The 15,005-nt window shown below is 44.0% G+C and overlaps 1 protein-coding gene across 1 annotated transcript; it reads left to right on the top strand.

Annotated features, from left to right (window-relative positions):
* Positions 1 to 4,128: 4,128 nt before the first annotated feature.
* On the top strand, positions 4,129 to 14,071 carry GLIP6 (GDSL-motif lipase/hydrolase 6). Its single transcript, XM_090013172.1, has 7 exons — positions 4,129 to 4,264; positions 5,255 to 5,366; positions 5,478 to 5,618; positions 9,828 to 10,117; positions 10,504 to 10,649; positions 12,499 to 12,964; positions 13,822 to 14,071. Exons 1-7 carry the CDS (start codon positions 4,129 to 4,131, stop codon positions 14,052 to 14,054), a joined length of 1,524 nt encoding a protein of 507 aa, XP_089869298.1. The 3' UTR covers positions 14,055 to 14,071.
* Positions 14,072 to 15,005: the final 934 nt, after the last annotated feature.

Below are 15,005 nucleotides of genomic sequence, written 5' to 3'. Positions count from 1 at the left end.
AACGTTACCATCCTTGATTATTTTGGGGTCATTATTATCTTTTTAATTTCGGGGTTATCATTCAGGTTTGTGGTTTTAGCCCTCTTAAATATGGTAATTAGAAATCTTGTTCCGTTTGTCTTTCATTCCTCTAACTAGTCCTTGGCCCTGGTTTATGATCTCTCTCTCTCTCTCTCTCTCTCTCTCTCTCTCTCTCTCTCTCTCTCTCTCTCTCTCTCTCTCTCTTTTCTCCCTCTCCCTCTCCCTCTTCTCGCTGGCGTGACCTCTGGCGACCCCTCCGGCAACATCCAACTGCTCCGGCGACCACCGATACCCCCAGAGCCACCTCCGCTCGTGTCTCCTTCTCTTTTCCCTCTCGTTCTCTCTTTTCACCTGCTGCCGCCGGTGATGTCAGGCCTTCCCCGGCGACCCCAAGTCCCTGTCGTTGCTAATCATCTCTGCTGTTGGAAAACACCAAGCCGCTATCGTCTCTCGCCCTATCTGCCATCTCTCCCCTTTTCCTTGGTAATTAATCTCTCTCTCTCTCTCATTGCTCTCTCTCTCTCTCTCTCTCTCTCTCTGACGGGAGAGCGACTCAGTACCAGGCAGCCCAGAACCTCCATGCCCATCTTGTTTCGCCTTAGCAGCTCTGCCCCTCACCCCACCCTGCCACCCACCCAGCCCCAGCCTATTCCGCAGCTTCTACCCTTGCCCTTCACCCTCTTCAAGGCTTCGAGCCTCTGCTCCTGTACTAACCCCAGCCACGTGGTCTCTCTCTCTCTCTCTCTCTCTCTCTCTCTCTCTCTCTCTCTCTCTCTCTGACGGGAGAGCGACTCAGTATCCAGAGAGTCCACCGGTGGAGTCAGTGTGTCATCGATTGCGGCCACTGGAAAATGGTGGTCGACACAGGAATTTCAGCCGGACTCAAGATATAGGGTTCCTGCGGGAACCATTGTTCTCCTTTTCCTTATCCTCCTCCTCGGGAAGATGTGAACGAAGAGGGATCGCTGTCCTTGGTGTCAAGCCTCGCCATTTTTCGGGGATCATTGTCATTGGTGTCAAGCAGAGTTGGAGGGCTTGCAGGAGGCCGAGCACTGTAGGGGAGCAGGGTCGGATCAACACACGGACATCACGAGCTTCCGGCTGGACCACCCTCGGTTTCCCCTTGCAAGCAATCCCACCTTCCCCACTTGTTGTTCGCTCTGTCAAACCCTCCGTAGTAGCCGATACTTTCTGCTGGCTGTGTTCATGCGGGTCTCTGCATCAGGTGCGTTTTTCTCCTTTCTCTGCAACCCTATCCCCCCTTCCCTCTATCGAGCATCAGTCGATGCCAGCCTTGCTTGTTTTCTGCCCTTAGCCGCCCATAGTCGCATGACTCCACCTGCCTCCGCCCTGACCCAACCCACCTCGCTCCTCTACCCTCAAGGCTCCACCACTGACCCCTCCAACCAAAGCCGGGCACTCCTTTTTCGCTCTCTGTGTTGATCTGCCATTGTTGGCCGGACCCCACTTTGGTTTTGCCTCCTCTCCTGACCCCACCCACCCTGTTCCTCAATCTGTGAAGCTCCACTCGTGACCCCACCCACCCTTTTCCACCTCCATCTTGCCCCCGCAGGCTTCAAGCGTCATCTCCATCCGCATCTTTTCTGTCGTTTGGCTGTGACTCATGCCTAACCCATCCCTCTTCTTCTGGGGTTTAGGCGCCTCCAACCCCCTGCGGGTCAACCAACTTGCTCTTTCTTCTATCCTAGAGGCTTTGAACGATTGGGGGCTTGCCTTCGCCCTTCGCCGTCAGGGTGTTTCTGTTGCCCTCCATTTTCGCCTATCTTTTTGGGTATTTTTCTCCCTATCAGAGGCCTTAGTGTCCTGTCTCGCCGCCGGATCGCTGCTTGCTTGTGATGTCGGGCGATTCCTTCGAGCCGTCAGGGTGGAATCCTTTCAGGCTTGCTCTGTTGGTGCCTCTCTTCGGGCTCCGTTTTTCTTTCGTACGCCTCCCAGTTCAAGCGTCGGTCGGGGCTGGCAGGAGGTGAAAGCAACCTGGCAACAATCTTTCTCTAAAAAGTTGTCTCGTTCTCGTCTTCCCCGGGCTCTACCGAGTGACTGGTGGTGCGCGGGTTGCCTTTCGCTCAACTTTCGCAGGCGTCGTGCATGCCTCCATTGTGCCTCGTTGTTCAGGTCTCGGCGACACCCGATTCTCAGGCGCTCGTGGGCGGTAGCTTCTCCTTCCTCCCCAGGTCGAGCCTCTTCGCGAGGGAGGCACCTCCATCGCAAAACGTCTTTCGCGCCTTGGGTTCAGATCGGCATTTTGGAAGATCCTTCAGCGTCGTTTTTGGGTATCAAGATCGGCTCTGTTTGGGTGCCGATGTCGTCGTCGCCGACCGCGCCGATGTCGTTCTCAGGGAAGTGTTTTAGTCTCAACCATCTTTGTCGTAACCGCCCCAGTGGATCGCTAGCTCTCATGGGTCGGGTCGATTCCTGCTCTGCTTTGTCGGGCCCGCCTATCCACTGTGATGTCGTCGTCTATGAGGGCCCATCTTCCTGTGATTCTTGCAGCTCGGGGGTGCAGGCGGCAGTCTCGGGGGTGCAGGCGGCATGCTCTAGGGTGCTTGCGTTTTATCAGTCTGTATCTCTTCGTCGAAGCTTGGGGGTACAGATTGCGGGCTCTGGGTTGCCAACGATTTATTCATGTTCTTCTTTTCGACAAAGGTACTATTACTTTTCTTTCACCTTTTTTGTTTTTCGAGGAGATGGTAAGGCCAGAGGGCAGGCAAGCAGGCTCTCCTCGATCCATAGAATGGGATCTCGCCTCTCTTTGTTTTGGTGGTCGTGCCGGCCACTCGGTTTTCACGCCGTTCGACGTTCGGTGGTTGGTGTGGGCCCCTTTACCGACGTCGCGAGGTCCTTTTGGGCGAGCGGGGACTCTCTTCGTCCGCTGTCTTCATCTTGCTCTCCCTCGGGGGCGTTGGGGTACAGGCTACCTCGGCTCCTTGGCGGTGTATGTGCCTCTGTGTTGGCTGGGGGATTTTTGCATCCTCGGGGTGAGAGACTGCTGTCATCATCATTATTTGTAGTATCATCTTTTCTGAGCTCGTTGCTCGAAGGCGGGCGGGCTATCAGGTGGATTGGCGGGTATGACGAGGCATCTGTGCCTCGGTCAGGTAGATGCTTGTGGTCATGGGAATCCGGTCGGTCTGAGTCTCAGGTTATGTTGCTGCAAACCTTTTTGGTGGATCCATTCTTCGAGGTTGTTGAGGATCGGGGAATGTCAGGGGTCGCTTGGGCGACTAAGGGTTCTCTCATCCCCTATGCAGTTGCAACATCTTCAGATTCGTTTGACATGTCCTATGGGGAGTCTGGTATTGGGCCTTTCTTTCGAAAGAAGTCTCACTTTTTGGAGGACTCAGTTCTTGCTCGGGCCCACAGGTCGCCTAGTATCGGAGTCTCGATCCGACAACGTTTTTTCTGCAGGCTAGTTGATGGACTTTCAACCTTGGTTTCGTCTATCTCAAACAATTGCACCGTCTATCCGCTTCGCCTGGTCTCCATCACTTGGGTAAGTGACCCTCTGTTAGCCGTGTTTTGCAGGGCTCCGCCTGCATTGAACAACACCTCTTTTATCTGGGAGGGTGACTTCGAAGGCATGGGGGGTTCCCCAAACTTGGTCTACCCGTCGCTTGCGGGTTCGTCATCTATGAGTGATCATCTTTCATTCATTATGGGTCTGTCTGTGGACGATGCAGCTCGGCGGCTCGAACTCGTGCTTACCCAAACCCAGTTACTCAGCATCGAATCTGTTATGCGTGAGTCCCTGGCTGCAATCACAGATCGTTTACCGAACTCGGTCGTGGATGAGGGGTGTTTCACGAACGTTAGCGCCCTATCTCCTTCGGTCGGGGGGTTATCTCAACTTGAGCGGGGTGGTCTCCCAATAAGGAGACGTCGTCGGCCCTCGCTTTCTCCTTCCGGCGAGTCTGGGGTCTCTCCCAAGCGGTCTATGAGGATCCGCACTCCTCGGGGATTTCCGGACTTTCAGTTATGAAGATCTTGTGTTGGAATATCCGGGGACTGAATTGCCCCTCCAAACGTCTTTTCCTGGCGAGTTGGATCCGTCAAGAAAAGTCTGATCTGATTGCACTTTGTGAAACGAAGATGGCAGATATCCCGAGATCCGTCGTCTCCGAAATCTGGCGTGTAGCAGAGTTCTTTTTCAAGCCTGCGATTCAATATGCGGGAGGCATCCTCATCCTCGGGAAGCAGTCTCTAGCCTTACAACAGGTGGATGAAGGTACGTTTTCCATATCCATTACTCTTCCACTTCCTTCAAACGCAAATCCAGCTGTGGTCACTATGATGTATGGTCCCCACCGTCAAAGTCGGCGAGAGAAGTTTTGGTTGGACTTGAATAGGGTCATTGCTTCATTTGGGGACCATCATATTATCATGAGAGATTTCAACTGCCTTTTGTCTCCTATCGACTCAAGTATTCCGGTGCCCTATTCGGCTTCAATGAGGATTTTCCAAAACTTTATTCAGATGAACCGGTTGTACTACGTTCCCCATGTAGGCGAAGCTTTCTCGTGGACCAATCGACGATCTAGACCATGCTTTCGTCTGCTAGACAGGTTGCTTGTTTCGTCAGATCTGCTGAGTTCTATTAATGACATTTCATGTTACCTTCTTCCACCATCTGTCTCGGACCATAGTCAGATTGTGATCCGATGAGGACAAGGCTTCACCGGTGACAGATCCTTTAGATTTGAGCAATGGTGGCTTAAGGAGGCGGGTTTCGAGTCATTAGTCCAACAATCTTGGAGTCGACCTTGCTATGCGGTCCGGGTGGCTTCTAGATGCATGGTTAAACTTTTTCGCCTATCCCGCGATATCAAATCTTGGCTTATCTCCAATAAAATAAGCAAATTCCAAAATATGGAGGATTGGGAGCGTGAGCTGTCTTCTATAAATCAGTCTCTCTTGGATACGACCTATATGAATGCATCAGATATTGAAAGCCTCAATGCTAGATCGGCCGAGCTGACTCTTCTAGTGCAATCTTGGCGTCTAAAGGATGAGATTCGTTGGAAGTAGCGGTCAAGGGTGACTTGGCTTAAAGCGGGTGACGGGAATACAAGGTTCTTTCATTCTTTAGCGTCACACAGGCATCAAAGACATGCGATTCACTCTATGTATATCAACGGTGTCTCCTTTTCGGGCGATCAGATAATCAATGCTGTTACCAACTATTTCTCTAATCTGTATTCTTGCAACCAAGCTGCAGGTGGCAATATGGGTACGACTTTATTTTTGTCCTTGGATCGAGCGCTCTCCAACTCGATTCAGGGGTTATTCACCGAAGAAGAAATCGTCTCGGCGGTGCAGGATACGTCTGGGTGAAAAGCTCCAGGTTTTGATGGGTATCCAGTGGATTTCTTTCGCATATTCTGGCAATGTGTTAAGAGTGACATTATTAGTGTCTTCGCTGAGTTTCATCGCAATGGCAGATTGTCGGTTCATGTTCACCTAGCAATTGTGTCACTTATTCCTAAGGAGGAAGCCACATCGGATATCTCGCAGTTTCGACCTATATCAGTGTTAGGGAGCTTATATCGCATTATTGCCAAGGTCTTGGCTAATAGGATGCGGTCAGTCGCTCCTAGGATTTTTTCGGAGGCGCAGTTTGCCTTCATTCCTAACAGAAGGCTTCAACATTCCTTTATTTTGGCCACAGAAGTGTTGCACTCTCTGAAGATCAGCGGGGGGGGGGGGGGCTTTTTTACTCTTAAACTTGACTTTCATAAAGCCTACGACTCGGTTCATTGGCCTTTCCTCTTCATCATGTTGGCGAACCTGGGCTTCAGTAGGCGTTTCTCTAGCTGGGTGCATGAGCTGGTTACTAATGTCCAGTCACAAATTCAGATCAATGGGGTCAAGGGAAATTAGTTCAAACTTGGTCGTGGTCTTCGGCAAGGATGTCCTCTGTCTCCGTTACTCTTTAACATCGTCTCCGAAGGCATTGTGGTTTTGGTTAAGAGGGCAGTGGAGGATGGTCTAATTGAGTCTCTCGGTATTCAGGAGTGTCGTAGTCAGATCCTGACCTACGCAGATGACATAATTATCTTTGGAAGAGCGTCCATCCAACAAATGTTAAGATTCAAGCTTGTCCTTCTTTTTTTTCTATCGAGATCAGGGTTATCCATCAACTACGATAAGTGTTGTCTATCCATGGTCAATGCTCCTCCGTCAATGCTGGACATGGGCCAGCGGATATTCGGGTGCTCGGTATCAAAAAACTCCTTTTCTTACCTGGGTCTGCCGCTCCAAATCAGTCGTGTAACAACGGCAACCTGAAGCGCTACTATTCAAAGAGTTCAGAACAAAATATCGGGCTGGCAAGCTTCTTACCTTTCTATCGCAGGTAGACTGACTCTCATCAAGCACGTTCTTTCTGCTATGCCAGAATTTTTTATGTCTTTGTTCCTGATGCCTATGGGGGTTAGTAAGAAGCTAACTCAGGTAGTGACGAACTTTCTGTGGTCGGGGTGAGGTACCAAAAACAAACGCCAGCTCATAGGGTGGGACTCACTTCGACTTCCCCTATACAGGGGGGGGGTTGGGAATCAAGGATCCAAGGCTGAGGAGTATGATTCTCGTCGTGAAGCAGAGCTGACTTGCACACCAACCTGGGTCCTCGTGTGCAAGCATGCTCCTGGCTAAATACAGAGGTGTGGAATCCTTGGTGGGGGCCACTAGCGTGCGTCAGCGCACAATGTCAAAGCTTCGTCGATCATGGATCCAAGCTTGGTCTGCGGTTCTGTTTCATAATGGAAATGTTGACTCGCAGTCTCAGTTCGTTGGACGCATCTTTGCTCCGAACGAATCTTTCCGCTCAAAAGAAGGCTACCTCGCTCTCCTTCCGTCGGGGGTGGACCGGTTTCCGACGAGCCTGCTCTGGGGCAAGGGTCCGACTCCGAGATCATGTTTCCTGGCTTGGCTAATCTTACACGATCGGGTGCAGACTGACAATTTCCTCAAATCCATCGGATTCCATCAGCCGAGTAAATGTGTGTTGTGCGAGGCGGCCGAAGAATCTGCGTTTCACCTTTTTTGGGAGTGCTCTGTCTTTCAAAACATTTTCATGGTAACTTGGAATAAGCCGGGGGTCAGCGTGCACCAGGAATCGTTCGCTAGCGATTTGCTGTGGGGTCCTAAGCAAGTTCGTCATTGCAATTATTGGCGGATCATTTGGCGAACCTGACTTCTCTCGTCATGGTGGGTTGTATGGATGACTCGCAACAATGCTATCTTTCGGCATATTCCGGCAGTGTTCAACAAAATGGTGAACCTTATTTTGGCGGACGTGTATGCCATTATTCGCATCAACATCCCTGATCTACAACACAATTTGCCCACTAGGACCACTCATGATCCAGGGTGACGCTCGCCGACAAACTGGAGTTGTCCCGTGCTTTTCTGTTAACTTTTTTTCCATTTTTCATTTCTCTTTCTTCTTCTTTTTTTCCTTTCGTTTTGGGGCTCCTTGGCATGTCCTGGGCCTGGTGGGTTATCTGGTAGGTTCAATGTTGGTTGAACCTGTTTGGTAATGTTGATGATTATAGTTCGTCTCTCTCTCTCTCTCTCCCAATGGGCCAAACACACCAGATCCAGTGTTGAAGATATGCTGGTGGTTCCTGAGGTAAGCAAGCTGAAGGATGCTGTATTTATCATAAGAATGATTATCTTCGTCCTCTTCAATGAACACGGGAATATATATAGAGTAAAGCGTAGGTGCTTGATGGGTGTTTTTTCATTTAGTTTTAAATTCTGACCGTACAGATGTGATCCATGTACTTAGATTTTATAGGGACCAGCTCTTGAAGTGTTTGATTCCTACACATGAGTGAGTTTTTATAATGTTAGAAAAATCAATGGTCCAAAATCTTTATAAATTTTTGAGGCTTAAAATATCATTTTTTTCATCAAAAACACATGATCCCAGTGTTGATTCATTGTAAATCGACTATGCCCAACACATTATGGGGTTGGAACTGTGTAAAAAACATGAAAGAGCGCACCAAATGTTAGAACCCTTACTCTCTCTCTCTCTCTCTCTCTCTCTCTCTCTCTCTCTCTATATATATATATATATATATATATATATATATATATATATATATATATATATATATACACGAACGTATACACATGTATGTGCTCTCACGTGCGCATATGCACACACAGAAACATGCTAGTACTGCTATGCAGATACCTTGCTTGGCACATTTGCTGCCTTTTTCAAGCTGATTAAACATTTGAACAGCTAGCAGGTCCGTTGAACCATTTGGACTGTGTTTAGGCTCAGCTATTCAATTTGGACTCGGACTGACTCCAAACCAGATAGATGGACCCGGCATTTAGCATAACAGGTGTAAGTTTACGTTTTTCTCATATCCAAACAAAAGAACTTCCCAGGTTTTCTGGGTCGATGGAGAAGGGCGTGACTGGGAGCATCAGCACCAGGAAAAGGACAGAAAGAAAAAGTAAGGGTAAAAGTACAAATGAAGAAGCCAGCCTTAGGCACCCCATGGAATATATTCTCCACCTTTTCCAAAGTGACTAAATGCTCCGATCTACGTAACACATGTTAATGTCAAAATCTTTTTGCTTTAGTGAACAAAGCACATGGTGACCAAAAGCTTACATAGGGTTTATAGGACAAGGTCCCATCATTTGACATATGATCGGATCCATTCTACGTTTAATCCTAGCTGTCCAACCAACGGTTAAGATGATTCCATGCTCTCACCTGGATGTGGACTAATCGTAGCCTCCCAGATGCATCAGTTGGACAGCCATGATTAACATGGATCCTTTGGCATCATAGGTCAGAGGATTGTATCCTTTTTTAGAAGACACTGAGGATACTTAATGTAGAAGGCTATTAGGAAATATACAATAATATTGAGTTATTTTTTTTGCCAATGCTTTACAGTCATTATTATTATTATTATTTTTTAAAGCAGCTTTATAATTACAGGCACTTTTTTATATATTTAACTTTTTTCTTTTTTTTTCTCTTGTCAATGCCTTCCTGTCATTCATTGCTAGCTCTCTTTATCTCAAAGACCAAAAGTAAAACTGAACTCTATAGTTTAAGAATGGTAATTATAAATTTTAAATTGTTTAAGATGATCCGAAGGAGGAATACCCAGCTGGAAAGCTGGAAAAAGAATTTTATAAGCTTCTGAGTTTGGTCTAATATTCATAAGCTTAGTATGATTTTCACAAAAGATAAAAACTCGATAAAAATAGTAAAAATAGATCATGATTCTGTTGCAAATTTCAGACCATTTTGAATCAGCATTTAAAATTCCATGTATTTTTAATGTTTATTATTTGCTCATATATTTTTTTACTTTTCAAACTTTAGATACATCCATAATTTTTAGGAACAATAAATCGCAGAATTTTCTTTTTTCCTAAAGGATCCTGAAACCAAGATTTCTGACTACAGATTTTGGTGGCATTAGAACATGCAATTAGAAGATCATAGAAATTACGACCCACAATAAAGTTATAAACCCTTCACAAAATGGACATGGGATTTGTCACCGTATTCCTGTCCCTCAAGAATTTGGAGAAATATGAAGATAATTATTATGCAAAAATTAGGCTGGATATATGAGAAGGCATGCTAGTCATCAGTGTAAGAGTAGTCTGGAAGAAGCAAGAAACATTTGGAAACCGAAATTTTCTTTTTGACGAGTTTGTTAAAAAAGGATTCAACTTTAAAAAAAGGAAACCAGAGAGAGAGATGGCTTGCGTGTGATGTCTGAGGTCTCCTGTTTTTTTAGGTTATATATAAACCAGTGTCAGTTACATGCACTTTCTAGAGCCAGTGGATGCATGGAAATGGAGAGAGCACTGGTTTTCCTGTTCATCTTTACCATCATGCATTGCATGACTCTAATCTCGGGCAAAACAAGCGCTATATTCACCTTCGGCGACTCGATCTTCGATGCAGGAAACAATCGTTTCATCAAGGATTGTAGCATTCAAGCAAATTTTCCACCTTATGGCCAGAACTTCTTTCACCGCCCAACTGGAAGATTCACCAATGGGAGAACTGTTGTTGATTTCATATGTGAGTTGACACTAAACTCTTCATTGCACTCTTTCTCGCTGTGTATCTGTGTGTGTGAATCCTGTTAGATTAATATGAATAGTATTCTTATGCCCAGAATCTAGTGATGGGTTGCAAAGTACTCGAGCGACACAAAACATAGAAAATTGCTGCATGCTAATTTGAAGTTGTCAACATCAAATTTTATGTGCATGTGTAAATTTAATCAATGTGAGCAATTTTTTTTTTGATAGTGCAAGACAGAAAAAGAGATATTACATCAAGTCCAACATCAAATGAACTGCCCTTCCTATGTGGCTTGCTCAACTGCTTTCAATTTAACATCCTCCAAAATTGATATATTAAATTAATTTTCCTAATCATGATTGTTATAATGTAAAATGCAGCTCAATACTTGGGGATTGATTTGCAAAAGCCATACCTTGAGATAGAAAAGAAAATAAGTAATGGCACCTGGAAGAATTGCACTCAAAATGGCATCAATTTTGCTAGTGCTGGGAGTGGCCTCCTGATCGAAACAAACAAAGCCATGGTACTAATACTGACTAAATCTTTGTGGGCTTTCATTATTTTCACAATTACCTTACAAAACTATTATGTGATAGTCCATATTGGAGCTCAAGTGCAGTTGGGTTCCACTCATCCCCTTTGAAATCTTATTGATGTAGGTTATTTTGATCAATCTACCTCATATATGTGTTCAGCATGGTCCATTTGATAAGAAATGACACTTAGATCATATTTTTTGACCAAAATATATGATTTTTTTAATCACAAAATTATGCATTTTGTCAACCATTGATTTTTGAATCACTAAAAAATCTTGCATACAACTCAGATTTGGACAATTTAAATGTTGATCTTCACTAAATGAATGATGTAGAGCACATCTACGAATTCCGATTTAATTAAAACAACTTGCATCAATGTTATCTTAAAGAGGGTTATGAAGATAGGGATGACTTGGGCAATGAATGGAATAAAATTGAGCTCAAGTAGGCACTCTAATTTTTAGTGTGGTCTATTCATTTATTGTTTTTCATATTTTTGAGAATTTCAAATCGTGCATGTGAGGCCATGTCAAACGTTACTGTTATGTAAACCAAAAAAAACAAAAACAAAGCAAACCACAAGATAACAAGAAGAAAAGAACAAGGGAAGACAAAAGATCCATGGGTAAAAAAAGGAAAAATCTACTAGCAAGATGAGAGAAAATTCAGAGCTCTCAAAACCCTAATCCCTAATACACTTGAAAGTCTCATACCGATCTCTTAAAGGAAGCCACTTTATATATGATGAAGGGCATAAAACCCTAGCTGATATAAAAGGAAAAATTGGAAAACTAAACAAGTCCATACCACAGGGGCTCCACCCTCGCACCCCTAGAGAGGTTTATGGTGGGCGCCGGTCCCGGACCTAATGGCTCGATCCTTCTGCCACCACAAGAAACCTCAATAAAATTTGTCATTGTATGGCCACCAAAATATTTTTGAATCGGGTTATGATCAGAACGAGTCCAAAATTCAAGACACCCACAACCCACAAATTACCAAGATCATGAATTCTTCACAAACTCCACATAACTTGTGCGCTGCTCATGCACAATATCAGGGCATTTAGGTCGTTGTAGTCTATTATTAGGAATTGTATGTTTGGACACTCAAATCTACAAAGGTAAGTAGGGGTACAAGTGTGTCAGACACGACATCAAGGTAGATCCAAACGCATGTTGAGAAAGTTCGCTTATGGAAGTGAAGGCTCGTCTCTGGAAAAAAGGGAATAAAGTTTGATTTGGTGACTCCTTTTCTCAAGGGGAATGGCCCTCAAGTGAATTACTCTCTCAACTTGAAGGTGCTTATAAACTTGCCCTAGCACCCTTTAACCCTTTATTATCTCCTCCCAACACATAGTTTAACGTTAATGGGCCCCATTTGGTACAAGACATGGCAGTGGATGATAGGCGCCATCTTGGCCTACCTGACCAATATTAGTGATATATATACTTTGCAAATATTGAGATTTGCTTGCGATATTTTCAAAGGTCAATGTGCTCCTGAAAAAGCCATGTTTTCAAAATATCACTCATTTTGAGAATATCAAATATTGTCCCGATATTAATGTCATAAAAACACATGAATTTTATTTATTTGTATATTTTGTAAGATTTAATTATTTTTATATATAGTTTCTAAAAACCAACAATTTTCTGAGATTTAGCAAAACCAATCGAAATTTTTATTTATCGGGAGATCTTCCCAAGAATGATCTTTGTGATATTGATTTTGGCTTCGTACTGTTAAGTTTAAGGAAAAGAAGTTTGGGACCATGTTCAAGTACTAAGACTCTCTCTCTCTCTCTCTCTCTCTCTCTCTCTCTCTCAGGGGGTGATATCTACCCAAACCCAGCTACAACAATTTGAGAGCCTTGTAAAGGCACTTATAATTGAACAGAAAACAATCAAGGAAGCAATCTTCTTCTTGGAGTCAGGGTCAAATGACATCTTCGACTATTACATCCCCTTCCTGGCAACAAAGCTTTCACCTTCTGCCTTGGTCGATGCAATGGCAAGAGAGGTCGAGTCTCACATCAACAGGCTCTATGAGGCCGGAGGCCGAAAATTCGCCATTTTCGGCATTGGTCCAGTCGGATGCATACCGGCACGGATGCTCTTGCCGGGTTCACGTGCTGACTCATGCCATAAGGATATGAACATGGTGGTTAAGGCCTTCAATCAACGTCTGCAACAGCTTGCCTTAGGAATACCCCATCGTTATCCTGGTGCAATTGGTGTTTATGGAGCAGTCTATGACATTGTTCAACTCTTCATGGCCTCTCCCAAGCTCTATGGTAAGTATCAGCACATATTGGTCAAGGTTCTATATCTTTAAAATTTTAGCCACAAAGTTCTAGTTTGAGCTAATTAAATGTGCTTCTAAGAAAGCCAAGACCCTTTTTGCTGAGTCTGAGATCATAACATAACTGGACTCGCAGTCATACACTGCCCTTTAACTGAGGGGTGCATCCCATCATTTTGGCTGACAAAAAGGATAAATAAATAAAAAAAAACATGCATAAATTATTAGCAACAATCAAAGAAACATCTAAGTTTTTTAAATTGTTAAAAACACACCTAAAATTGTGCTCCATTAACCAAACCCATGCATGCTCCATCAGTTTAACTTGGGTTACCATTAACCCGAGTTGGGAAACCCTTTTATATTATTAACCCAATTTAGTCATTTATTTTATTATTTCCAAAAGGAAAAAAACCTGCTGAAACACATTAAAAATTTGTTTTTCAGAAAAGAATCAGAAAATACAGACGATAAATTTAAACATATTGGAAGATATATCGTATAAATAAAAAAGTGAAAATCATGATAAATTGAGATACCTTACAAATAGGGGATACTTTTAATATTATTGTGATATTTGGGATTTTATTTGTCTTGAAAGTGTGGCGATAAAACAGTGATATTTCAAAATATGGTTTGTCACTTTTTCATGGTAAGTTACATACCTTTTTTTTTAGTACACCCAGCTTTGACCTTACGGGCAAGGGACAGTACCCGTGTGTTTCAAACTTGTGACATCCAGTCAACTTAGTGACATTTACAAGTCGCCCCTACCAAATGAACAGAGCCCTTGTGGGGCGTAACATACATACTTGAGAGCACTTACAACTACAAGTGAAAAAACTGCAGGTTTCTCAAATACATCTAGTGCATGCTGTGGTAGTGGCACCTTAGGAGGCTTGGGCCAGTGCGGCACTGGAGGCTACAAGCTTTGCAGCAAACCAAATGAGTTCATGTTTTGGGATTTCTTTCATCCATCAGAGAGGGCTTATAAGCTTATATCCAAGGCCATATGGGGTGGAAGCAAGCACAGGATTGCACCAATCAATCTAAAGACCCTAGCAAATTTAACGTGTTTTTAGTCATTAATTTTATCCTTTTGTAATCTCCTTAGTAAGCTATGGTGGACATGATTATCATAATTTGAGCTTTGTTATATCCATTCCCACGAAAAATAGTACATTCTTACTTGTTCCTTTGGGTTAATTATTCAAAAAATTAATCTTCTAAGTCCTATCTTGTACCAATATTAGTTGCTTGAATCAGTTAGTCATCTTCATATTCTGATCTGTATTCTCCTTTAAGGAAGGTGACCTTAAGTGTGATTGTTCTTTGGTAGGGTTTGGTTAAGACTTATTACCATCCAACATCACCCAAACAGGCTAACAGAAAAGAGAGCTGAATTTTTGATAAGTCAGAAAAAAGGCCTTACTTCGGCTGTAAGTAGGGCTGATAAACAAGCCGAATGAACCGAACAGGGCATGTTCAGACTCGGCTTGTTTACCAGTTGTCAGAGCTAGTGACTTGGCTCATGCGCATGTTTTGTGCCTGAACGAGACCAGCCACGAGCTTGCTCGTGTAAAATAATCTATGCTAATTATATATATATATATATTTGAAATTATACGCATTTTATATATTACACATGTATTTTTCATGCATCCTTCTCCTTATATGTATTAATATTTATATATTCTATGCATTCTTCGAGCTCACCCGAGCCGAGCACCCTGTGTTTGGTCTCCACTCATCTAAGCTGAAAGAGATGCTCATGGCTCGGCACACCAGTTATACGAACCGATCAAGAACAAGTTGAACCAAGCCGAGCTGCTCAGTTTTTTTACCGGCCCCAGCTGTAAGTTTTGGTTAAAGTTAACCTTCAAGTGCTGGTTGTAGACCAAGACCTGGAACAGGGGTGTAGTTGGCAGGTCAGGTACTTCTGCATCACTGTATATTCACATCGTATATAAATTATGAACCTAAAGCTGAAATATTATAAATTGGACTGGAAACAATTTTGGGTATATATCGAG

This window comes from Nuphar pumila, chromosome 7 (assembly GCF_984573655.1).
Source record: "Nuphar pumila chromosome 7, dmNupPumi1.hap1.1, whole genome shotgun sequence".
In the NCBI taxonomy this organism is placed as follows: domain Eukaryota; kingdom Viridiplantae; phylum Streptophyta; class Magnoliopsida; order Nymphaeales; family Nymphaeaceae; genus Nuphar; species Nuphar pumila.
The sequence above is the reverse complement of the archived record's forward strand: the minus strand, read 5'-3'. Positions and strand labels throughout refer to the sequence as shown.

What these genes read in the sequence shown, in the direction of transcription:
- GLIP6 (XM_090013172.1), top strand. Translation starts at nt 4,129, where the DNA reads ATGGCAGATATCCCGAGATCCGTCGTCTCCGAAATCTGGCGTGTAGCA. An exon ending in CTTACAACAGGTGGATGAAG is followed by an intron (nt 4,265 to 5,254) that starts GTACGTTTTCCA and finishes ACCAAGCTGCAG; the next exon opens with GTGGCAATATGGGTACGACT. An exon ending in TCGAAACAAACAAAGCCATG is followed by an intron (nt 10,650 to 12,498) that starts GTACTAATACTG and finishes TCTCTCTCTCAG; the next exon opens with GGGGTGATATCTACCCAAAC.